This window comes from Pezoporus flaviventris, unplaced genomic scaffold (genome assembly GCF_033815535.1).
Source record: "Pezoporus flaviventris isolate CSIRO_AGI_PZ_B2104156 unplaced genomic scaffold, CSIRO_AGI_Pfla_v1 ptg000009l, whole genome shotgun sequence".
NCBI lineage: Eukaryota > Metazoa > Chordata > Aves > Psittaciformes > Psittacidae > Pezoporus > Pezoporus flaviventris.
Window position 1 is genome coordinate 2,675,695 of NW_026892557.1, and position 24,342 is coordinate 2,700,036.

At 53.4% G+C, this 24,342-nt stretch overlaps 2 protein-coding genes across 5 annotated transcripts in view; one reads left to right on the plus strand and one right to left on the minus strand.

The window, feature by feature from the left end:
* Positions 1-3,084, minus strand: part of NOC2L (NOC2 like nucleolar associated transcriptional repressor) — a 45,597-nt gene extending 42,513 nt beyond the window's left edge. Inside the window, exons 1-5 of one of the 2 annotated variants that reach the window (XM_061450205.1) lie at positions 2,967-3,084; positions 2,600-2,779; positions 1,667-1,838; positions 1,116-1,232; positions 415-535 (exon numbers count right to left, since the gene is read on the minus strand). In XM_061450205.1, coding sequence (XP_061306189.1) covers positions 415-535; positions 1,116-1,232; positions 1,667-1,838; positions 2,600-2,779; positions 2,967-2,986 — 610 coding nt within the window. In that variant the 5' untranslated portion in view covers positions 2,987-3,084. The remainder of the gene's footprint in view (positions 1-414; positions 536-1,115; positions 1,233-1,666; positions 1,839-2,599; positions 2,780-2,966) is intronic. The other variant, XM_061450203.1, reaches the window with a different exon arrangement.
* Positions 3,085-3,150: 66 nt separating this feature from the next.
* On the plus strand, positions 3,151-23,673 carry KLHL17 (kelch like family member 17). Of its 3 annotated transcripts, none has more exons than XM_061450206.1 (12): positions 3,151-3,360; positions 12,302-12,543; positions 13,188-13,309; positions 13,698-13,919; positions 14,856-14,972; positions 15,599-15,812; positions 15,894-16,038; positions 16,683-16,850; positions 17,220-17,308; positions 18,285-18,358; positions 19,363-19,544; positions 20,186-23,673. In XM_061450206.1, exons 2-12 carry the CDS (start codon positions 12,333-12,335, stop codon positions 20,412-20,414), a joined length of 1,773 nt encoding a protein of 590 aa, XP_061306190.1. In that variant the 5' UTR covers positions 3,151-3,360; positions 12,302-12,332; the 3' UTR covers positions 20,415-23,673. The 3 variants fall into 3 exon arrangements, with proteins under 3 accessions (XP_061306190.1, XP_061306192.1, XP_061306191.1); XM_061450207.1 differs by lacking the exon at positions 3,151-3,360 and adding an exon at positions 5,933-6,303; XM_061450208.1 differs by lacking the exon at positions 13,698-13,919.
* Positions 23,674-24,342: the final 669 nt, after the last annotated feature.

The following is a 24,342-nucleotide window of genomic DNA, read 5'->3' on the forward strand; positions in this document are numbered from 1 at the left end:
ATAGAACACTATTTGGTGAGACCCAAAATAGTCTTGCATTAGTTCTAAGAGGGAACAGCAAGAAGCTGCAGCAAAAGTTGTCCAAAACCCCCCATGTACTACAAGCATATAAATAGTACCTAGCTTCACCTTCACGCTAAGCAGCCTAGTGAATGAAGAATGGTACTTTCCTCAGCAGCCTGCAAGCCCAGCTGCTCCAGGCACACACACCAAGAGGTACACTTACACCCTGGGACACCAGAGGAGATCCCACTGCACAGACACCACCAGGAAGATAAGCTACTTATGTGAAATGAAGCCTAGAAAGGGTAAGTTAACTTCTGCCAGTACTTATCCCTGCTCTCTTCCAACAGCTAAACCTTCCCTGTCAAATGACTTCCCTCTCTCACAGTAGTAGTAAGGCGACCAACTCACCTGCAGCATCAGTGACTTGAAACTTGCTGGGATCATCCCCACCTTCATCTCCCTTGGTGGTTGCTACAGCTGCTTTAAAGGCTTGAGTGATCGCATGGAATAGTTTTGGTGTTAGGTTTCTCTGGGGAAAGAAGGAAAGGACTGCTGAGGAGAAAAGGTAAGCAGTGCTCTGAATCATTTCACTGGGATGGAGTACTGGGAATTCATTGTAAGTCGGCCTGCAAAAATGGCTGCACCTAACAGCCAGGTGTGAGGTGGAGTTAATGAGTGCTAATGACCTCCACCTGTGCTCAAATGGGCTTCAGGGTTTTAATTGGTTGGGGTCTGAGAAGCAATTAATCAGCTGCAAGCAACTATCCAGTCTGACCTTTGCCTCCCCCTCTTAGGCAGAAGCAGCAATTTCATCACTAAAAACGTGACTAAAAGGAGTTCCTAGGGCTGCCAAAGGCACAATGCTTCTAAGAGGATATGAAATCCATAGTTAACCATTTTGACCCCTTCTGAGTGCACATACTCTAACCTTGCAGCCCAAGAGACACTGCAAAGGGAAGTCATGCTGAGGTCATTAGAGCTCTAGGAATAAGACCTACATAAGGACATACATTTTCTCTATGGGTTTTTGTGAAAGATTAACAAATAGAGTTTGGTCCTTTAGAGGCAGCAACATGTGTGGAAGAGCGTTTAAAGAACTCCCTGCTCACCTCTGCAGCTCTTTTCCAGTCTTCAACCATTTTCAAGCTCACAGAGATAAAAGAAGCTCTTTTCCTTTTGACTTTTGCCTGTTGTTCATCACCTTCATCTTCTTCATCACTCGCTACCTAGAGAAGTTAACAGCAAAACAGAGAAGGCTTACATGTTTCTGGCAGCACCTCTTCTACTGAGTAGCTCCTGAAGAGGAAGGCAGCAGTGGGGTTTATTAATGATGTTATCAGCACTTTTTGTAAGGCAGTAATGAAATTAGAGCTCTGCTACATAAACACAATAACATAAAAATGCAGGAGAAACCATACCACTTAAGGCAAAACAAACCCTCATTGGGAAAGGTGACACAAAGCAAAAGCCAGAGGGAAAACACACTCTAAGGCTCTGCTTTGACCACCATTAAACTCCTCTTGCACACCTGCAGACGATCATTGAGGAAGCTCCACCCCAGCCCTCTGTGCCCTTATAAGCCTAAATATAGTTCAGCCTTGCACTGAACTTCAACTATTTAACAAGTAATTGAAACACTTGGTTTCAGCACTTCAAATACCTCCAGTTTATCAGGTGGTACATGCACCCTCTCCTCCTCCTCATCCGAGCTGTCCGAGGCATCAAAATTCAGCAAGGTGTGATCATTTTCCTCCAAGAACTTATAAAATTCAGGATCTCTGTCCTTCAGCCGGGAGAGCTGGTCTTTGTGTTCAGATGCTTTTCCCTTCTTCCTGGTGGATAACAATTGACAGGCATTTATTCACTGCTCACACTTCTGCTGACAGAGGAACAAGCAACTCCTGGCCACTAAAGCACACCTGGGGCTGGTCTGAGGGCTGATTAGGGCTGTGCCACAGCTCTGTACCCCTGCTCCAGAGGACTTGTGAAAAGTTATTTTAATGCAGCGCTAAACTATTGATAAAAAGTATATTGAGATAAGGATCACAGGGCATGAAAACAGAACATCAATTCTCAATTTTCCTGAATTACTCTCATAGGCTTTATAAAGGTACTGCCAGAGAAACCTGACAATGAAAGCTTCATAAAATCCAATCCAGCATTAGAATATTGCTTTAGCTTCCAATGGTGCTCATCACTGCTTAAGAACTACTTCTTCATTTTGTATCTTGCAGACACCCCAAAGTCCTTTGGTTAGAGCAAATACACACAAACCGGGGAAAACTAAAGTCAGCTTTGACCGAATCCAATATACCCTGTGAAAGATTAAAAGCCCATATAAGCGTTTCTTCACTGCAGTTACTGAACTGACCCAGGTACAACAGAAAACCTATCTTGTATCCCGTAACCCCACCATGGTCACTGCCCTTTTAACCCCCCCTTTCCCCAGAGCCAGCCCATTCTATGGTAGATAACATGAGCTCCCTGCTTACAAACGAGGCAACACCGAAAGCGCACCCAGCCGAGCAGCCGATGAACGCGCTGGGCTGCACCGCACCGCGCCTCGCCTCGCCCCGCAGCAGCGCGCCCTCACCTCGGAGCCGGCCGGGCCTCCCGCGCCGGCCTCGCCTTCCCATTCAGCCGCCGCTCCGCCGCAGCCCCTTTGCCGGGCCTGGCTTCCTTCTCTTTCTCCTCCTCCTCCTCCCAGGCACCGTCAGGCTCCGACTCGGAACCGGCAGCGAGGAACTCATCCAGGCTCAGCTCCGCCAGGCTCCTGAGGGAAGAAGGGGGGAACTCAGAAGGCCTGCCCGCTCAGAGCGGCCCTAGCGCGGGGATGGAGCCCCCGACAGGCCTCACTGGTGCCGGAGCACCCTATAAAGCTCCCCCCGGTGCCGCAGCACCCTATGGAGCATCCCATATCCCCGCGGCGGCCCCGGTCCAGCCCTCCCGCCTTCCCCCACCTCTTCCCGGCTGCCGCCATGCCACCCGCCCGGCTCCAACGCGGCCGCCGCTTCCGCTCCCAGCACGCCCCGCAGAGGGGCGGGGCGATCGAGCTGGCCACGCCCCCTTCGCACCCTAGCCACGCCCCCCATCGGGCTGTCCTAGCAGGGCCGGTGCTGCGGGACCCCCGCTTCTGCAGAGCCACGGGTTCGATTCCCCCCTGGTACCGCTCCGCGGCGGGGGTTATTCCGGGTGAAGGAGGAAGCCGCGGGGCCGCCTTGTCCCGAGGAGGAGCCGTGTTCCTGCCCGCCCCTTGTCTCCCCGCCCCGTCTCCCCGCCGCGGGGCCGGCGGTGCGGGAATAGCGGTGCCCCACAGCAGCATCCCGCGGGCCGGGCCGTCACCGAGCCGGAGCTGTGAGTATCACCGGGCATGGCGAGGGAGAGGAGGAGGAGGGAGCGGCAGAGCCGGACCCGGCGGGAGCCCTGGGATCCGTGGGGATAGCGGGGGGCCGGCAGGAGAAGGAGGAGGATGTCCCCGAAGGAGGGATGCTCAGGGCGCAACTTTGCCTACCGGGTACCAGAGCAGCCACCGACGCTGTTTCCGAGCCGCTGCCGCTCTGTATCCCGGCATCAGTCCATGGCCAAGCCCGGCAGCGCATCTGTGCCAAGCGTGTTCTCCTTCCCTGTCCTCTGCCAAGTCGTGGAGCGATCCCTTCCGTATGGGAATAAGCCGCAGCGACACGCTGGGGCCCAGGGGAAAGCCGTTCTGGCCGGTGTGGCTTTGCCTGCGCTCCGTGGAAGCACACGGGGTGTTTGGTACCGCTGGCTGTGGAGGGATGAAGGGCAGAGGGAGAAACGTTGCCTCAGGTTATGTGGTAACCTGGGGGGACAAGCAGGAGGGAGGATATCTGGCCTCTGCAGTGACTTAAGGCAGGAAGCTCTCCTTGTGCTAGAGCATCCCTGTTCATGGAGGTGGTCCTGTGAGCAGGCAGCTGGTTGGGTTCTGCCTCCCTCTCCAAGGAATGAGGCTCTGGGACCTCAGCTTCCCCACAGGAAGGAAGGAACGCAATGGTCCCTGTGTGCCAGGACACAGCCACCGACCCATCAGGCTTCTGTGCCAAGCCAGGAAACTGCAGGAGCAGCAGCCTTGCTTTGATGGGCTCTCTGTAAAGGGAGCCCAATCCTCTTTGACTTCAAGGGCTGCTGTCCCATCAGTGCTGTCTTGGGGTGCTGGAGACCACCGAGAGGGAGGTTTGTTCTGGAGTGATTCAGCAGCATGTGGATATTCGGGTTGTGCCCCCGACAGCAGTAGGCTGATACAGGTCACTTGTTGCCCCTAAGACAGGGCCACCTGAAATGAGCTTCAGAGGGCTCCTGCCCCTTTCCAGCATGGATGGGACATGAGGCACGTTTAAGGGTAGGAGGAGGGACAGGGCCTCAGCGACAGCTTTGGGATGTCTTTGTGCTAGTGTTTGGCACCAGGAGGTGATGGTTTCGTTTGCAGCTCAGTAATGCTTCAATGTAGTTTTGCAATGTACTACAATGCCTTTTGGTTGTGATCACTACAGCCAAGCAAACATCCGTGGAATCTCTCCCATCTGCATCCTGAGTTTCTCTCCTGACCCATGCACATCTGATAGAAATACTATTCAGTGTGGTAGTGAGTAAGATTCGTCGGGATTTTGGATGTCAAAATGAGTTTCCTTCCTGAGAACTGATTCATGAATCACAGCAAACAGCACCTAAATCAGAGCAGACCAGAAGCTGGCAGACGTAACAGTCACTTGTCTCTTGGCTTGGCAGTCCAGAATCCACATGGAATGGCTCCTTAGCACCTTGGGTAGCAAGGATGATCCCTAATGCTTTCTGTCAGCTGCATTTCAGGCTCAGCCGCTCAAAGAAGTCTCAGTGCTGGCTTCTGTATTGTCTCAGGTGCTGGAGCCTTGCCTCCAAACCCTTAGGCAAGCTGGATTTGGTGGGCTTGGTCCTCTTGAGGGTCTTCGTCCTTTCCACCTGGCCTGCTGGAGCTGGCTGCAAACCACATTGCCTTCTATAAGGGATGTGAGTCAGGATCAATGATTCAAGCTCCTTCAGTTGCAATTCCCAGTGTACCAGCAAACTTAAGGCCATTAATATCACATGCTCCTCATAGCTCAGTCTTCATGTATGTGCCCTGTGCTGCTGCCTATGATGTGAGGGGATTCTCTGCTTACATGGTCTGGTGCTTACATGGTCTGGTACCTCCATGCTGCCAACCCATACCATGGCTGGGGCTGGCAGGAGGCTTTGTCTGTAAGTGATGTGGCCCATGAGGTCCGTGTGAAAAGGATGCAGGTGATGGCATCACCGGTGACCTGGTTTGAAGACTCAGTGCACTCCAGGGCAGCAGTGAAAGATTTGCTCACTGCAGCCAAAAGACCCAAGTGCCTTTTCCTTCTTTCCTAGTGTCCCGTCATGGACTCAGCTTCCCCTTTAGAAGCCAAGTCCTGAGTCTCCTCGCTCTCATCTGACGTCAGGGCGTTGCTGACTGGTAACAACCATTCTGAACTGGCCCATTGCCACCTACTGCCAGTGTCACCTTGCACAGCAGACAGGTAAAGGGCACGGTCCCTCTCTGAATAGCTGCTGGCCAAGGATGTTGCAGACAGGAACTCCTGGGCAAGAGTAGGAGCCAGGAATACTGAGATACTCTTCTATGGGCTGCCTCCAGTGACCTGAGTGCTCTCAGCTTGTCTGGTTACCTGTTTGAGTAAGGGGAGATGGGGACGGAGATGCCTGGAGGGGGGTCAGGGATACCACAGTGATGGGTAGTGCAGCTGAAGCTGTTAACTATCACCCTGCTGCCTGGAGAGACTTGCATGATGCTTACATGTAGAGGTTTGGCAGTGCTTGTGCTATAAAATAGCACTGGATGCGACAGTAGCTCCTCCCCTGTGTCTGTGGGGGACACTGGGAAGGGGGAATTAGGACATGACCCACATTTCCTTGGCAAAGGGCTCCTTTCAGTTATATCTCGGTGTGCTTTGTGCTGGCCTGTGGGAGCTGCTGCCTAATCCCAGTGCTGCAGCACACTTCAAGGCATGGTTTCCATTCCTTGTTCCTCCCTAACCTGGGAATTAGGAGTCATAAATCTATTCGGGTCCTGACCCTTACAACCAATTACTTAGTGACCCAATTGTTAGCAGAGGTGCTTCTAAATTCCTCAAGCATCCCTGCCTGGAGCTGCTGCAATCCCCTGCCTGCGATGTATTGAAGGCAAAACCCTTTGAAGATGTCTGCAGGAAGAGCTGCAAAGTGTGCATGAGAGAGGGAGAAGATTGTGTACCCAGCAGGCTGGATACCCATTGTCTCTGCCAGGTATGAGAATATCCCAGGGCAGGCACTGATGCTCTGCCTTGTGCTCCCTCCTTTCCCATCTAAAGCCTTTCTGAGCCTGAGCTGGGGTGATGGAGAGCAACTTGGAGCTGAGTTCCCAAACACAGCTCCCTGGGAGTGATGGGGAGAGAGGTTTTAATTAGAACAGACCTCCAGCCTTGTGCATGCACCAGAACCCATTGATGACAACCCACTGAGCTGCTGAAAGCCTCTGACGAGGTCAATGTGCTCAATGCCCTTCTTGCCTGAAGCCAGCACTCTGTGCTGTGGAGCTGGCAAGTGTGTGCAGCTTTATCCCGTCCTCCCCACCCCCTTGCCGCGGCTCCACATCCTCTCTGGCAGCTTGTCACTTCTCTGCAGATGTCTAGACAGGAGGATTCAGTGCGTGTCAGTTATGCCTCATGCATTAAAAGAAGCCAACCCGAACCCAACCGAGCAGTCCTGCAGACTCAGCACTGCTGTGGTGCCCTCAGAGCCCATTCCATGGACAGCAGCAGTATGTGTTGCCCTCCCATCCGTAGCAGGGGGCTTGGGGAACAGAAAGCAGATGTGGTCAGGGCAGTGCTGGCAGCAGGAGGTGGTGCAGAGAAGTGTTTGGAGCTGAGATACGTGCTGCTAAAGTCTCCTTGCAGCTCATCCCGTTGCGTTCTTGCGCTCATGTGTTCCTCCGTGTCCATCAGGAGCTGGCACAAGGTGTCCGAGTCCTCAATCTGGCTGTCGGAAGCTGCCAGCTTCCCAGTCCTGCCACCTGACCAGGAATGACAGCTCCTCCTGCCACATTTCCATCACTGTTTGCTGTCCTGACCTCTACGTAGGTGCAGCTGTAAATCAGCCATCACAGGAGTGATGGCTGGACCTGCAGCTCAGAGCATCTGGTTCTCTTGCTGGTCCTGAGCTATTAGTTCCCTCTGCTTCCTCACAGTCATTGGCTCTTTTAGGCTGAGCACACAATTAACCTTCTATTAACAAGAACGTGAGCTGCTGGAATTCCCTGGATGCAGGGAAAGTGTTACAGGGCCTGAGAAGGAACTGAACCTAAAGTGTTATATTGAGGGGATAGTTTTCTGTCTGTATCAGTGATGCTAATGGGACATGTCCTGGTGGAGATAGCAGCCTTGATTTACTGCTTGCTTTGCATCTGAGCCCTGGGCCTGGATGATTTCCAGCCCTGTTTCATTCTTATTGTGGGAAAGGAGCAGAAAAGATAGGAATGAATGTATTTTGTAACAGGCAGTGCCAGCCCTTTGAAAGAAGCAAGAATTTGGGCTACCCAAGTTGAAGGTATAGGGGCAGGTAGTGTCTATGTGCTGTAGCCTCTGGAAACAGCCCTGGTGTCCTAGACATGCTTACTGCAAGAGGATTACTGATGCAAAAATACTGCCAGTCATCTGGCAGCTTAAAGCTGCTCTTTAGACATGGACAGGGCTCAACAAAAGGGGTGGCTCAGCTGAATTAACTCCATGAGGGAATAGAGGTGGGAATCTGCAGGCCTGCGTGTGCTCAGCTGCATCTCTGGATGCTGGGACTGTGTTAGTGCTCTTTACAGCAGCACAACAGCAGCTATTAGTGCCAGCTCAGCTGTTTGTGTCCCTTGACTGTTGCAGGGAGGGAAGAGCCTGCAGGAACACAGGAGAACATTCCCAGCCCTGCTCCCAGGAGGAAAGAAGCTGCTTGTGCTTCTTTCCCCCCCAGGCTGGTGCTGCCCTGAGCTTTAATGTGCATTTTGTATTGCATTCTTTGGGAGGATGCTGTACTACAGGAGGCTGTTTAGTGGCTTGTGACCCCTTTCAGAGGGGTTGAATACAGGAATTCTGATTTCTGTTGTAGGGGAGATGGAGATGCACTTGGAAGCAGTGGTTTCTGCCTGTGACTCCACTGTCAAGCTCCATTTTCCCCAAGGGTTCATGCTGTGCCTCTGGCCCAGGATGAGTTGTGCTGTGCTGTTGTGGAGCACAGCGCTTTGGCTTCACTGCTTAGAATGGAGCAGCCCCTTCCAGCCTAAGGACAGAGCCAGCGGTCTGCAGGGTTAAAAACAGGACTTGTGTTTGGAAGATGCACCCCAACACCAAGGAAGGAGGGAAATGACTCCCTGATAGGGAAACTGGCAATGTGATGCCACCTTACTGACCCAATCTGTGCTGCCTTCTGCTCTGTTAGTGCCATGACACTGGTGAGTGCCAGAGAGGACTTCATGGCTTATCCTGAAGGTCTAATAGCAGCACTTCCATGGGAGATGCAGTGCTGTGCACAAACCAGGGCTTTGCAGCTGAAAAGAGGTATTGGGATAGGGATAGGGCACACGTGGAAGTGATGGATTTAAGCATGATTTCATGTCAGGCCTTAGGGCACTTCATGCTTTAGGCGCCATGGGTTAGTGGTGGCGTTGACAGTGCTGGAGAATGGTTGAACTCGATGATCTTGAAGGTCTTTTCCAACCCAGCTGATTCCATGCTTTAGAGCAGAGGATATCACTTCTCCACAGCACAGACCTGTCCCTAACACCAGACCAGCTGCACAGGATGTGTCTTTGCGCTCTCTCCTGCCAGACACAAAACCTCCATGCAGGCTGTCAACAAAAAGCCATTCTCCAGGGCCTTCCTGGGGAAAGGGCAGGCTCAGCTTCTCCCTGGAGGATCCTCTGTTCCCTGTTTATGCTTCTCAGCTAAAGCTGGTGTTTTGTGCAACGAGAACAGAGCTCCCTTTGGGCAGGGATCGTTTGCATTCATTACCAGAGCTGTTATGCACGGCCACGCTCTGTCGCATCGCAGCCAAACAAACGCCTTCCTCTTGTTGTCATAACCTAAGAGTTATTACAAGTCAGGCCCCGCATCCTTTACAGCTGATGCTCAACACGTGCTGCCTGCTCCACAAAAGTGGGCTTGTATTGACTGCAGCTCTGGACACTGCTTCACTGTCTCTTGTGGTCCAGGCACTGTTCCCATGAATTGTGTCTTAGTGATGCTCATAGACCTTCACTTCCTGGGAATGAAGTTTTAGAAGGAAAGAAGGAATATTGAGTGCTGGCAGTGAGGGTGAGAGTTCAGGCTCAGGGAGCAGCACAAGCAGCAGTGGGGTGTCCCTTTTTTCCCCACTTATTATATTCTGATCCATTAAAGCCAAAGAGCTCTGGTGGGATTGCAGAGGAGAGGGAAGTAGGGTAAAGGGGCTGTACCCACTGCAAGCTCCATGCTAGCATTCCCTGTGCTTCAGGAGGGTGACATTTTCCCATCAGGAAGGGATTGCTGAGGCTGTTGTGTGGCTGTAGCAATAAACTGTCAAGCAGGGCTGGTTCAGGCTGCACGTGGGCCAGGTCGGGCTGTGCACTGTCCCCTGGTGCAGGGGTGCTCAAGAGCCCTATGGCATCTCCTTATGGCCTTGCTTGGTAACATCAAAGACCCAAGTGACACTGTTGTGGTGTAGCTCAGGGTGCTGCGCATCAATGTGGGTGATGGAGAGCTCTTCAGAGTGCTGTGAGGTGCACAGCAGTGGCTGTGGGTGGAAAGGGAGTGAGCAATAGCTGGTCCCCTACCTCGTGGCTGTGGGAATCATTGCAAGGGAAGATAATGTCACCCTTGTCACTCTGCATTTGTACTTGCCCAGAGTTGTGCAATGACTCAGTAGCAGGGCTGGGAAGAGAGCCCAGCATTCCCGACCCTCTTTGGAAATGAGTTTGATCACTGTGATGCCAATGCTTCAGCTGCAGCAACCTTCAGTCTGCTGTGCCCTCTGTGTGTCTCTGCTGACCGTGTGTCACCCCAGCCAGGCCAGGGCAGCAAACCCTTCCTCACAAGTCTCCAGGAGCACAAGGAGAAGTTGTCCTGTCTTTTCCCTGTTCTTCTACTGCATCCTGCATCCTGGTCCTCTTGCTGCTGTGGAGCCGAGAGCTCCTATCCCTCACTATCAGGAGGGGAGATGCAAGTGCTCAGTTAGGGCTGGGGCATGACTTACATAGGGATGGGGAGAAGCATCCTCAGCAGTGTATTTAAGAGATAAACCAGCTCAAGCAGATCAAGAAAACCCTCAGCTTGCAGCCAGGGAGGGGAATAGGGCAAGAAAGCACCATCTGCTCTCTGCCACTAACCCAGGTCTGAGAAAGGATTAGCTAGAGATGCTAACAGTGATAAACCACCTTCGTGTGGGTACCTCTCATCCAGCAGTGTGAATTAACACACTGAGGGTGTGCTACAGCTTTCTGAGGGGTGTAGGAGAAGACCACCTAACTCATGGGCTATTCTTCCCTATGACGGGCACACTGGCATCCCACTCATTACTGGAAAGCATCAACAGGCACTGCTTTTGTTGCGTGACCCTGAGTGTTCCCTGCTGCCAGGGGCATGAGGAATCACGCCGGATGATGCAGATAGCTGAGGGCATTGCAGGCTTCTCTCCTGCTCAGGAAAGATGTTTATTCATCTCCTTTCCTCCCCCAGCCTCTCGTACGTGACACGATCGCTATTCAGACCCGAGCAGGAGGCTGCACAGCGTGGTGGGGCTCTATTTTTAGGCCCAGGATGGCTGGGGATGCGGAGGTGCTGTGAGGGATTCTCTCGCGGCAGGGATGCGCAGGCAGGCACCACGCAGCACGCGGCTCCTTGTTGTTCCTCCCTCCCCCTTCTTCCTCCTGCTGCTCCGTCATCCCCTTTCGCTCTCCCACCTTTCCTTCAGTGCTGACACAGCCAAACGCCTCTCGGAACAGCACAGACGGTGTGGAAAGAGAAAACGTGCCTTTTTGGGGCAGGTTTTGTTCTATATGAGCTGATGGAGTTTATGTTCCCACTCCCTGTCCCAGGCTGAGCAGGACTGTCCCACTCTGTGCTCAGAGGTGTGTGTGATAGCTCTGCATTGGGTCCCATCAGCATCTCTGGTCTTTGCTGCCTGCCCCAAACCAAAACTACTCCAAGTTCCAAGTTACCTCTTGAATGACAGCCAAGGATGCTTCCAGGGAGATGTAGGATGCTTTGCCCGGAGTGCAGACCAGGAACAGGACTGTTTGGTGCAGCCTTGAGGCTGGGGCTGGGCATGGCTGGGTAGAGGACAATGGAAATAAGTGGGGATGAAGATCTTAAAGTGTGTGTTTGCTGGTCCCTAACCGGCCACCTGGGAATACCCAGCAAGAGATGTTTGCTGGGCTGTAGCGATCACAACCAAAAGGCATTGTAGCACATTGTAAAAGTACATTGAAGCGTTAGTGAGCTGCAAACCAAACCACCACTTCCTGGTGCCAAACCCTAGCACACAGACATCCCAAACCTATTGTGGAGGCCCCATCCCTCCTCCTATCCTTAAATGTGGCTCATGGCCTCAGACCATCCATGCTGGGAAGGGGCAGTGGTTTCCTGGGGCTCATTTCAGTTATCTTAGGGGCAGCAAGTGACCTGCATCAGCCTAGTGCACCTGAAGAGTCAGTTGGAAGTTGGAAGGGGACAGGTACCACTTAGACCTGTGGTCCATAACATCCCTCTTGCCTTTTAGGTTATGGGATTCCCTTTTGTTCAGGCTAAGGAGGGTTGTCATGTTTGCTGTCTCTAGCGGTCTGATTAAGCTGTGTTTGATCAATGTAGGATTGGCATGCCTTGGTGAGACTTCTAAGATCAATGCTTCTGCTGCTGTTGCATGGAAGTGCACCTTGATAGGGAGACATGGAGCTGGTGCAACTTCAAGGCAAAGCAGTGTGAGTGTACCTGCTGTAGAGCAGTGCCCTTCTGAAGGCAGGTAAGGAGGATGGCAATCCAAAGATGGACAGGCACACCTGGGAAGCAATGAACAGAGGAGTCTCAGCATCACTTTGTGTCACTTGTGTTCCTCCAGGCACTGTCTCCTCCACATCCCTGGTTCATGAGCAGGGTGATGTCTGGCAGGGATTAGATAGGAGCTGTTCCTGTGCAAAGCCTTTGAGCAGTGATGACCATACTTTGGGACAACGGGAATTGCGTGGCGCTGTTCCTGCCTGGGTAATGCTTTGGTTTCCCCCCCTTGTCAGTGCTGGAGAGAAGGGAAAGCCACCCTCAGCCATGGAAGGGGGTGTGCAGCTCCTCAACCGCGATGGGCACAGCATCTCCCACAACTCCAAGCGGCACTACCACGACGCCTTCGTGTGCATGAACCGCATGCGGCAGCGCGGGCTGCTCTGCGACATCGTGCTCCACGTGGGCACCAAGGAGATCAAGGCCCACAAGGTGGTGCTGGCGTCGTGCAGCCCCTACTTCCACGCCATGTTCACAAGCAAGTAGTGTCCTCCTCTTCTCTTCCCCATGGCCAGGGCCTCCCTGCTCTTCCAACCCTCTCTGAAAACCACTTCCCCTATCTGACCTGCTCCCTATTCTCACTGCTTTACCTGATGGAAATATGGTGCCTCTACATCATCCCTGTGAGAAGTGCAGTAATGTTCTGGTTGGATATAAGGGAGAAGTTATTCACTGTAAGCGTGGTGAGACACTGGAACAGGCTGCCTGAAGGAGTGGTAAATGCTCCATCCCTAGCAGTGTTCAAGGCCAGGCTGGACAGAGCCTTGGGTGATGTGGTCTAGGGTGAGGCATGTCTGCCTGTGGCAGGGGGTTGGAACTGGATGATCTTAAGGTCTTTCCCAACCCAAACCATCCTATGATTCTATGAATATCCCTTATTTGACTCCCTTCCATGAAGCCTTTTGCCCACAACACCCTGCATGGGCATCTTGATGCCCATCATTCAGACGTGGACCCAATTCCCTAGAGTATACTGCTAAGAGGTGGGCAGGAGACCTTCTAGAGCTGTGACGCTGAGTTGTAGAGGTGGATATGACTTGTTCCACACGTGGTCAAGCCTCCCTCTGTGGAAACAACCCTGCTGTGGGCCTTTGTTCATGCCCAGTGTCTGTGTTGCCCCAGATGAGATGAGCGAGAGCCGCCAGACGCATGTGACGCTGCACGACATTGACCCGCAGGCCCTGGAGCAGCTGGTGCAATACGCTTACACGGCTGAGATTGTGGTGGGCGAGGGGAACGTGCAGGTAGGAGCTTCCCCACACACCTCCCTCCTCCACAGAGCTGTGCTGTACAACACTTACCCCTTGGGGATGCACAACTCGTTCTGCGATGGTACCCACATTAGCAGTGGTCAGGGTGTTCATCCGCTTCCCTTGCCCACAGATGTGGCTCCTCAAAGCACTGTGCAACGGGCAGATCTGAGCATCTCCCATTCTCCTGGCCCTATGGGGTGTCCTCAGCTGCCTTTTTCTTAGTCCTGTTGGAAACAAAGAGTGCTTTGTTCTTACCGTGCTTGTGTGCCTGAAGGGGTTCAGTAAACCTGCTCTAACATTGCCTTGCACTGAGATGAGGGTGAGAATGGTTTCCTTGCTCTGGAACCTCTCTTTTCCCCCTATTCTTTCCCACTGCCAGACACTTCTTCCTGCTGCCAGCCTGCTTCAGCTCAATGGTGTGCGGGATGCTTGCTGCAAGTTCCTGCTCAGCCAGCTCGACCCATCCAACTGCCTGGGCATCCGGGGCTTTGCTGACACTCACTCCTGCAGCGACCTCCTCAAGTCAGCACACAAGTATGTCCTCCAGCACTTCGTGGAGGTGTCCAAGACAGAGGAGTTCATGTTGCTGCCTCTTAAACAGGTGAGGTCCTCATGGGAGTGTGAAGGTATAGGAATCCTGTTCTATTCACACAGTCCATGTGCCAAAAGCCAAAGGAACCTGCACTGGGGGGACAGGGTTTGGTAGGGAATGAACCCATGTTCTGTGCTTTGGTCCAATGGAGAGACAATAAATGGGAAGAGTGCTTAATGCCATGTGAAATAGGGATGGGAGTGTAATTGCTGCCAGTGGTGCTTGCCACGTGAGCTCTGAGCACAGTGCCCTCCCTCAGAGGGCACAGTCCAAGGGATAAGTCCTTGCTGCCCTGCTCACATAGCTGTGATGTTTAATTCAGAGCTCAGCTAATGTTTCCTGCTGCTCTGCAAGTGGTGCCAGGACAGCTCCTGGCTCATCACTGGCTGCAGGGTGCTGTGCCTTGGCCAGGAGGCATTCTCACTCCTTGTTTTGCATCATCTGACCTCTGTGGTCCCTCAGCAGGATACAGACATTTCCCTTTGTTCTCAGGGCAGTGGGGTTCGTGGCAGCCAGGGGAGGGTCGTATCTTGCCCCAGCTTCATAGTCCTCGGCCGGTGAAGCGAGTGTGCTGGGAACAGCCAGGGCACCTGGCTCTATCCCATGGAATACTGAAGGGACACGTGCAAGCGGAGTCATCTGCCTGATCTCACTGATGCTGATTGGAAGTGTCAGGCACTGCAGCAGCTTCAGACACAGAAAGGGGGGGATGAGCCAAGGAGGATGATCCAGGGCAGAGCTGTCTCCACACCAGCGAGGAGAGGCACAGCTCCTGGTTTGGGGGACCTGGTTACTGTTTGAATCCTATGAGGGAGAGTAGATGTGCCCCCTCAACCACCAGCATCTGCAGGAGGCAGGAGCTCTGCCTCTCCTTGCTCCCCGTGTGTGAATGGGTCCTTTCCTCCCAAATCACACCAGCTAACACTTGCCCTTTCCACCCTGCAGGTGCTGGACCTCATATCTAGTGACAGCCTCAATGTGCCATCGGAGGAGGAGGTGTACCGGGCTGTGCTCAGCTGGGTCAAACACGATGTGGACAGCAGAAGACAGCATGTCCCTAGGGTGAGTGTGCTAGGGAAGGTGGCCTGGTTCCATTGACCAGCTCTGAGTGCCTGGGCTGGGTGGATACATGGCTGGAAGAAGCTGTAGGGTGGACAGAGGGCAGGGATAACAGGTCCCTACTAAACCACTTCCAGTCCAGGTGATGCCGAGACAGTTCAGTCTCCCAGAGGGGATGCCCTGTGTGATCCCTGCCTTGCACACATGGAGCTGTGGGGAGCCCTGCCTGCAGCTTGTCCCCCCTGCTTTGCTGGTTGTGTGTGCTTAGACATCCTTCCTGAGGGCAATGCAGCAACATGGGGTATGTTGGGCAGTGGGGAGCAGTGTTTGGGCTCTGTTATTTGTAGCATGGATGCTAGAAGAGGATGTGGGTACTGTTAGAGGGGAGGGTTGGGATCTATTGGGGCTATCGGATGTGTCATGGCCAGGTTGAGGACTCCTGGCTCTGCAGAGTTGTTAAGACTGAATTGCTCCATGTGCTGTGGTGCCCTTCATCACAAGTGAGCAGGACAGCACCCCCAGGTCAGTCAGCCTTGCCAGGATCCCTGCGGTTTGTATGGAAGACACAGGAGCAGCACTGGAGGAACCCTTCCCACCTTGCCAACGGCGTGTGATTCCTCCCTTCCCAGCTTATGAAGTGCGTGCGGCTGCCCCTGCTGAGCCGGGACTTCCTCATGAGCAACGTGGACACGGAGCTGCTGGTGCGGCACCACTCGGAGTGCAAGGACCTGCTCATTGAAGCCCTCAAGTACCACCTCATGCCGGAGCAGAGAGGGGTCCTGAGCAACAGCAGGACGAGGCCGCGGCGCTGCGAGGGGGCCAGCACCGTGCTCTTTGCTGTGGGTAAGACCCTCTCATGTTCATGCAAGCCCCTTCCCGTGGTGTCTGCACTGCTGTTTGCTCTGTTCACCATCCCGTGTGCAGGCGGAGGGAGCCTGTTTGCCATCCATGGGGATTGTGAGGCTTATGACACGCGGACGGACCGGTGGCACATGGTGGCCTCCATGTCAACGCGCAGGGCCAGGGTTGGAGTTGCTGCCATTGGGAACAAGCTGTATGCTGTCGGCGGGTAAGGAGGGGCTGGGAGCAGGGCTGGCCTCTGGATAGAATCATAGAATCCCAGCATGGTTTGGGTTGAAGGGATCTTAAAGCTCATCCAGCTCCAACCCCTGCCACGGGCAGGGACCCCTTCCACTGGAGCAGCTTGCTCCAAGCCCCTGTGTCCAACCTGGCCTTGAACACTGCCAGGGATGGGGCAGCCACAGCTTCTCTGGGCACCCTGTGCCAGCGCCTCAGCACCCTCACAGTAAAGAGCTTCCTTATATCTAACCTGAACTTCCCCTGTTTAAGCTTAAACCCATCACCCCTTGTCCTATTGCTACAGTCCCTGATGAAGAGTCCCTGTCCAGCATCCTTGTAGCCCCCTTCAGACACTGGAAGCTGCTCTGAGGTCTCCACGCAGTTTCTCTTCTCCAGGCTGAACAGCATTCCCATATCTCTGGGTTATCCACTGCAGGAGCTTTGCGCTTTCAGCACATCCTTTGACGCGCTTTTCCTTAAGGAAGCTGGGGAAGGGGTAGAGAGCAGGACTAGTGATAAGGACTCACCAAGCAGTGCTGTCCAGGCTCTCAACTGGCTCTATAGCTGTAGGACCAGCCCACAGCTTCATCTGCTTCCCACTTCTTACATGTTCTCCTTATTTCCTCCCTGCAGCTACGATGGCACCTCTGATTTAGCCACAGTGGAGTCCTATGATCCCGTTACCAATTCCTGGCAACCCGAGGTGTCCATGGGCACCAGAAGGAGCTGCCTGGGTGTAGCAGCACTTCATGGGCTTCTCTATGCTGCTGGGGGGTACGATGGGGCCTCGTGTCTGAACAGGTAGGGGAGTGCCTTGCTGCAAGCTCCTCCGCTGCTCTTGCATGCACTGTCCTTGGCACTGGGTGCGTGGGGAGCCCACAGGGTCAGCTCCTGAGAGATGGACTGGCCCCAAGAGTCGATGTCTTGTAACCCAGCTGTGTGTTTCAGTGTCTTTGGCCCAGGCAAAGCTTCTTCAGGGGGGGAAACCCCACCTTGTAGCCCTCTGCCACAACAGAATACAGCCTTTGTCAGTTCTTCCCTTCATTTCCCCCCTCTATTCCCAAGCTTTCCTTTGGGAGCTGCCCCTGAGGGCTTGTGTCAAAGAGCTTTGAGCTCTTTGGGCTTTGCCAGTGTCCCACCTTTGTGTTCCTGTGTCCCTGCCTGCTGCAGCGCAGAGCGGTACGACCCTCTGACAGGCACCTGGACATCCATCGCTGCCATGAGCACCAGGAGACGCTACGTCCGGGTGGCAACGCTAGGTGGGTGATGGCATTCCAGCTTCCGGGCATGCTGTCTCTGGGGGTTCCCTTCCATGTTCTTCTGTCCTAGTTCCTGCCCCTTCTTCCTAGCTTGTGAATCCAGTGTCCAGCCATTCCTCTGCCATATCCCCAGTCCTCAGTGTCCCTAGTAACTGGGTTTCATCACATCCTGGAGGCAACTCCTGAAGGGACCCACAACTTGTTCCTCAGCTCCTTTGTGCCCCTTCTACTTTGGAGCAAGAGGGCTGGCTGTGGATGGTCACCCATCCATAGGAAGGAAGAGAAACCCTTACTACCACTCCATTATGAAAGCAGAATTGTCCTTTTACTGATGATCCAAACACTACCAGGGGTGTCACAACATGAGGTGCAATGCTGTGATGTCTTCAGACTCCACTGAATGAGTTCTGCCCTTAAGGAGGATGCAGTGTGAGAACTGGCCACCTCATTGTCTAATACAGCTATGGGGTTAATGCAAGTACCACATTCCATCCTAGCAGGACTGCACCTCCCTGGGGATGCCAGGGTACCACGCTGCTCCCCACCACCCCAACAACTCCTCTGTGGTGTCCCAGTGTCCCTGTGGTGCTTCTCCTCTGCCCTGTTCTCTGATTTCAGCTGTCATTGCTGACTCAGAGGTTCCCTCCCCTCCATCACCCGCTCATGCTCTCTGCCTGCCACAGCCATTAGTCCTGATCCCCTGCTCCAGCTAAAAATAGCCCATTGCTCCCTTAGGGAGCACTTGCAGCTCCCATATTGAGGAAGGTCAGTAAGCAGCATGTGAGGCAAGCTTTGGGAAGCTTGTGGTGTGGCAGAGGAATTGCCTGATGGGTATTTCACAGTGCTTCAAGCTGCAAGGGGATGGGGAGCTCTGCTGACAGGAGCTTGGTATGGTGGCTTAGCTGGTACCTACATGGGTACCATGGGCAAGGGTTGTGGGAGGCTGACTCCTGTGCATGTGTGACTCTTCTTGCAGAAGGCAACCTCTATGCTGTTGGGGGATATGACAGCTCATCCCACTTAGCCACGGTAGAAAAGTACGAGCCCCAGGTAAGTACAAGAGGGAATATGCCTGATAACCCTTCATCTTCTCCCCTCTTTGAGTGCCTGAAAGGGCCCTACAGAAAGCTGAGGGCTACACAAGTTGCTAAAGAACTTAGCAGCCTTTGAGGGATCAGGTATGTGTGGTCTCTAAGCTGTAGTTTAAGATGTTGGACTTGATCTTAAAGGTCTTTTCCAACCTAGCTGATTGTCTGATTCTATGTGACCACTTCCTAGCACAGTATTGCAGCTGCAGTGAAGCAGAAGGTGTGCCCACATGAGCCTGTGCAGTGCAGACCTGCCACCATGTATGACTATGAATTAGAGTGGGTATCACATCCCTTCCCAGCTCTTCTGCCTGGGCAGAGTATCCAGGGTGCAAGCCAGAGCTCATCCATCTGAGCTCTGAGATTCCCAAGTTTCCAACCACCAGAACACTCTCTATCCCTATTACCTGTAGGCCGGCTCTTGCAGAACAGTTCTTGGACATGCCCTGAGTTGTTTCCAGCTTCCAGCTGAGGTCCTTGCACATCCAGAGTGGGATTGTGGCAGACTGGGAACATGTGTTGGTCCTGGGGTCTCCCAGCTGTGTTAGAGCAGGCTGGATCACTGCAGAAAGATCAGAGAGAGGGGTTTTGTGAGCTGTAAAGCCACAGTGGTGACTTATGCACATTTGAGATGGATACAGCTCAGCCTTGGGCTGGGTTCAGCTGCGACCTGAACAGGGTGCTATGATTCTATGACCTGCCTGGTGGCCCAGCAAGCAGATGTCTGTGCTCATGCCCCTGGGACGGCAGGACTCCTGCCTGCCCTGCTGTGCCTTCCCAAAGCCAGTCAGCAGAGGTCTCTCCTGGGACAGCTCTTTATGGGAGAGCTGGAAGTAAGTGGGGATCCCCCTAGAAGTCTTTCTGGGGAGCACCGTTATGTCAGGAGTGTGTGGTTGGAGCAGGACTGATACCATAGGGATACATGGAAAACGACTTGTCCATCTCGCAAACCTCCCCTCTTCCCAGATCAACACTTGGACACCCATTGCCAACATGCTGAGCCGCCGGAGCAGCGCCGGGGTGGCCGTGCTGGAGGGGATGCTCTATGTGGCTGGTGGCAACGATGGGACCAGCTGCCTTAACTCTGTGGAGCGCTACAACCCCAAAACCAACACGTGGGAGAGCGTGGCACCCATGAACATCCGCAGGTAAGGAGCCTGGCTTGGCACTTCAAACCATGAAGCGCAGGTGATGCCCAAGGCTTGGTTAGTGCTGCCATTGGCTCTGTGCTGCACAAGGGCAGCCCGCAGTCCCTGCTGCACTGTGAAAGACCAAGGTTTATGTGCCAGGAGGGCAGAGCAGGGACATTCTGCAGAGGCCAGTCTGGCCACAAAGAACCAGGTGGTATATAGCTGGGCAATGCCATGTAGGAGGTGTTGCTGGGCTGCAGGAGGGTTTAAGGCTTGGAAGGCCAAGGATTTTAGGCTCCTAAGGCTTGTTATTTATAGAAACACAGAATGGTTTTGGTTGGAAAGGACCTTAAGATCATCCACTTCCAACCCCCTGCCGTAGGCAAGGACACCTTCCACTAGAGCAGGTTGCTCCAAAGTGGCCCTGAAATTCAGAGGTGGCACTTCTCCAGTGGGAGTGAAGGGGAAGATCTGAGTCTCTATATTGTGCTTTGCTGCTGATGGCCCGTTTGAGCCCCAATAGTTCATTTTCACTGGGCATTTGAGGCTGTGCACTCGCCTTGTGGGGTTGCAGAGCTCTGACCATCCGAGGTGCTAATCTCCTCGACACCCCATATACATCACATTCAAGCCTGTTGGTCTCTGCATGGTCATTCCAGGAGCACCCATGACCTGGTGGCCATGGATGGGTGGCTGTACGCTGTAGGTGGCAACGATGGGAGCTCCAGCCTCAACTCCATTGAGAAGTACAACCCCCGTACCAACAAGTGGGTAGCAGCCTCATGCATGTTCACACGCCGGAGCAGCGTAGGGGTGGCTGTACTGGAACTCCTCAACTTCCCACCCCCTTCCTCGCCCACCCTGTCGGTGTCTTCGACGAGCCTTTGACAAAGAATCAGGACCTACCTTACCTCAAGGGGACAGGGGTGCGTGGTGGAGCTCTAGGCTCACCCCACGGGGCAGCCGGTCGCTGTAAGGAGGAGAGCAAAGGGACCGGCCTCCAGCCCCAGCATTCCTTGAACCCTGGAGCCATCCCTGTTCTCAGTGCACACATCGGATCAGCACGACCACAGCAGTTAGAAATGTGCTTCCTGGACGAGCACCCTCCTTGTAGAGGGCAAGAAGAGAGGATGCTCTCTGCTCCGTTCAGACTCATCTCACCGCTCACCCAAAGGGGGTATATTTTCTTTGGGGAGGGGGAACTTAAAACCATTGCTGCTTCTTGGATTCCCGTGATCCAGCCGGTGCCACATTGATGAGCACAGCCAGCCTTGGAGGCTTCCAGGAGTCCTGTGGGGTGGCAGAGGTGGGCAGCACCCAAGGACACGGCTGAGTGTGCAACTGCTCCTCTGAATGTCACTGTAGCCTAACTCTTTAACCAAGCCTATCGTGCACTGTTAAAAGACTCTGAGGCCACTGTACGGTTCTCAATGGTGTCTAATTGATGCCTTAAAACACACAAAACAGAAGAAGCCCAGCTTAAGGGACAGAGCCTGGAGGAGGTGAGGTTTGGAGACAGGACTGGATGCAGCATCCTGAGCCCTCCAGTGTTGCCATGCTCAGCTGGTCCCACCTCATTCACCAAGATCCCAACCGACCATTGCTCCCCAGCCAGGTGGACGAGTTGAGGGAGCCTATTGCCATCCGTGCTGCTGCTGTCCCAGGTTCCAGTGACTGTGTGGCTGCCTGCTCTGTGCACATGGTCCTGGTTCAGCTTGGGAACGGGTCGGCCTGTTTGCTGTTCCCCTCTCTGCAAAGCAGGTGCTGGGTTTAGGGGAAGGTATCGGTTCTCTTCTAAATGAGGAGGATTTCCTGGCATTACTTTTTGGGGTGTTGATATTTTGCCTTTTTTATTATTTGAATTGCTAATATTTTAATTTTTAATGACTTCACATCCCTTTATTTTTGACACTCCTGCAATTCCCCATCCCATCTGCTTTTAGGGATGCAATTACTTTCCTCACTCGTGGAAGAGATGATGACTGTGTCCTGGAAGACGTTCTCTGTAGATGTATGGGTTTGTATGTGCATGTGTGAGATACTGTGACAACAGCATGAAAGGGACCATTTGCAATTAGCAACTCGCTGGCAATTAAGCAACCACTTTAATTAGCTAAAGGTTGAGCAAATCAGTTCTGTAAGTTAATAAGACCCACGCAGTAAGACCCACCTATGCCATGAAACCTCTTGGGTGGTGTTTTCAATGCGTATAACTCTAGGGTGTGTGTGTGAGCCTTGAGCTCAGATGTGTTATCAGGTGTCCTTCACGTTAGAGAGGAATGACTCAACCACTGGTACCTCAACAGTGTTCAAATGTAGCATTGGCAATACGGTCTAACTGTTCAGAACTAATTCCTTTACCCTTCTTGTATTCCCTGCTCCTTCTCATCTCTCACTTACAGTTTGTATTTCACTTGTGGTGGTGTTTGTTGGCCTGAACATTTAAGGGGCTTTTAAGAGATCTCTTTTCTTTGGGGTGAAAGGAGAGTTTGAGATGAGACAGGGACTCCCCGACTTCAGACCATGCTTATGGTGATCTGCTTTCTCCTTGGCCAGGCGCCTGCATGTTTTACAAGCCCACTTACAGTGCCTCACATTGGACCCCTGAAATTACCAGCAGCTTCTGGAAATCTGGGCTGCTTCTCCCCCAGCCTCTCCCCAAGGACACTGTAGTGCAGATGTCCAGGCTCTGCTCATGCAGGTTGTCCCTTGGTCAACGCGGTCACTTGAATCTGCTTTGTTGGAAGTAATGGTGAAATGGGTGAAGTCTGCACTGCTGCCTGCATGAGGTCTGTTATAGAATCATAGAATGGTTTGGGTTGGAAAGGACCTGAAGATCATCCAGTTCCAGCCCCCTGCCGTGGGCAGGGACACCTCGCACTAAACCATGTCACCCAAGACTCCATCCAACCTGGCCTTGAACACCTTTCCATCCCACTCCTTAAGCAACATCAGGATTCTAGCCTTCTGCTGGACCAGCCCATGCAAGATGCACCTGGCTTAGGGTCCTGTTCGAACAGGATCACCCTAAAAGCCCCACGGCTGTGTCAGAAGTGAAGGATGCTGAGGTTCTGCTGAGACCTCTGTGTGACGAATGGTGGAAGGAGAGCAGAGCCCAAGCAGCCTGCTGAAGGGCTGATTTCAGCTAAGTTGTTCTAGTGATGGTTCACATCTGGCCAGCTGTGGCTATTCACATGAATGGGGCCTGCTGCCTTAGGGGGGCAGCAGGCAGGCAAAACTGGAGGGGAAGCGAGCAATGGAGGAGGCTGAGGAGAAGTTCTGTGCCATGAGCCCTTGGCCTCAGTTGTAATCTTTAGCAATTTACACCACCACTGGTGTGCAATGCTGCCCTGCCTCGAGGATCAGGGAAACAGGCAGTGTGGCTCCTGTCGCCCCATCACTTGGGTCCTGAGCAATATCACCACTGAGCCTGTTCTGCAGGAACCTGGAGGGGAGGGAGCTTTTTGTGTCTGTGATGTTCTAACTATGCAGGTGCTCACTGCTTTCCTGTGAAAGAGAAAGAAGGAAGGAAAGGGCAAAAGAGTTCCCCAGCAGCTTGCGGGGGTCCGGAGCACCCTGACCCACACTGTGTGGACACGAGGTGTCAGCATCTACCCTGGGTGATCCCAGGGTGGACTTGCTTCTGGTGCTGCACATCCCTCGCTGAGGAGGAGGCCTCGGAGGGGATGTGTGTCTGTGTCTGTCTGTCTGTAACACCCTATCTGAGGGGAGGAGAACTGTCAACTGTGCGTGGCTTCTCTGCCAGTTTTAGTTAGTGATGTCTCACCCAACATGTTACTTGTGCAATTCCCTACGTGAGCTTTTCCCAGTGGAGGAGCATCCCCCAGTGGGTGGCTCCGGGGCTGTGTGTGTTGATGTGGTTCACCCAGGGACCCCGGTGTCAGTCTGCAAGGCCAGGCAGGAGCCCTTGCCCCAGTGTGCAGGGAGAGGGTTCCTTGGCTTTACCGATGGGCAGACCCGGTTTACTCCATGTCAATCCGTTGTCACTTTGATTTCTCTGTAAGTTATCTGACTTATTTATGTGGAACTCTGTTTCTCTGAAGTTTTTGCACTACATGGGGTCGGGGAGGGGATATAAGCAATAGAAGCCAACGTGTACAATAAAGATGTTTTCTTGAATACCGGATCCTGCCTCTTGCATCCTTCCTTTTCACTTCCCCGTGGGGCAGGGAGATGCTCTCTCTGTTGCCATGTGCAGAGGAGGGGAAGGAGCCCCAGGCAGAGGATGGACATGGCAGACTGCGAGCATCTGAGCAGCCACTGATGGGAGAGGTCTCATTTGCTTGGGTACAGCCACTCCAGGCTTCGAGGTCTGAAGAGCAGGGACAGGCACCCTTCTGCAGGCCAGGTTGGTCTGGCATTAGTAGAAGGAACTGCTGTGCTACAGGTGAGCAGCTCATAGCTCAAGTCCTGGTCCTGCACTCATCTGGAGGTCACTGTCCTGAGGACAAGGTGCTTTGTATTCCCAGCAAGGATGCTGTGCTGGGACAAAGATGCTTATGGTGTTAGAGACCACTGGGGAAAGCCCAGCCTAATGCATAGGGGCTTTAGGGGCACACTGATTTATATGCCCTAGGATTCCCACTCTCCAGTGCTGTTGACAGCTTTCCCCCACACTGGAACTGAAAACCAGAAGGAAAGCATCCTCCTTTACCTCCAGCTGCCAAATGTCTCTTGCCTGGGGGCCAGCATAGCTGGTTGGCCTGGTTCAGCAGCAGATCAGATCCGCCTTCCCTTGCTGCTGCCTGAGAAGGGGGGGAATACTACCCCCATTCACCGTGGAGGGAGTGCAGGG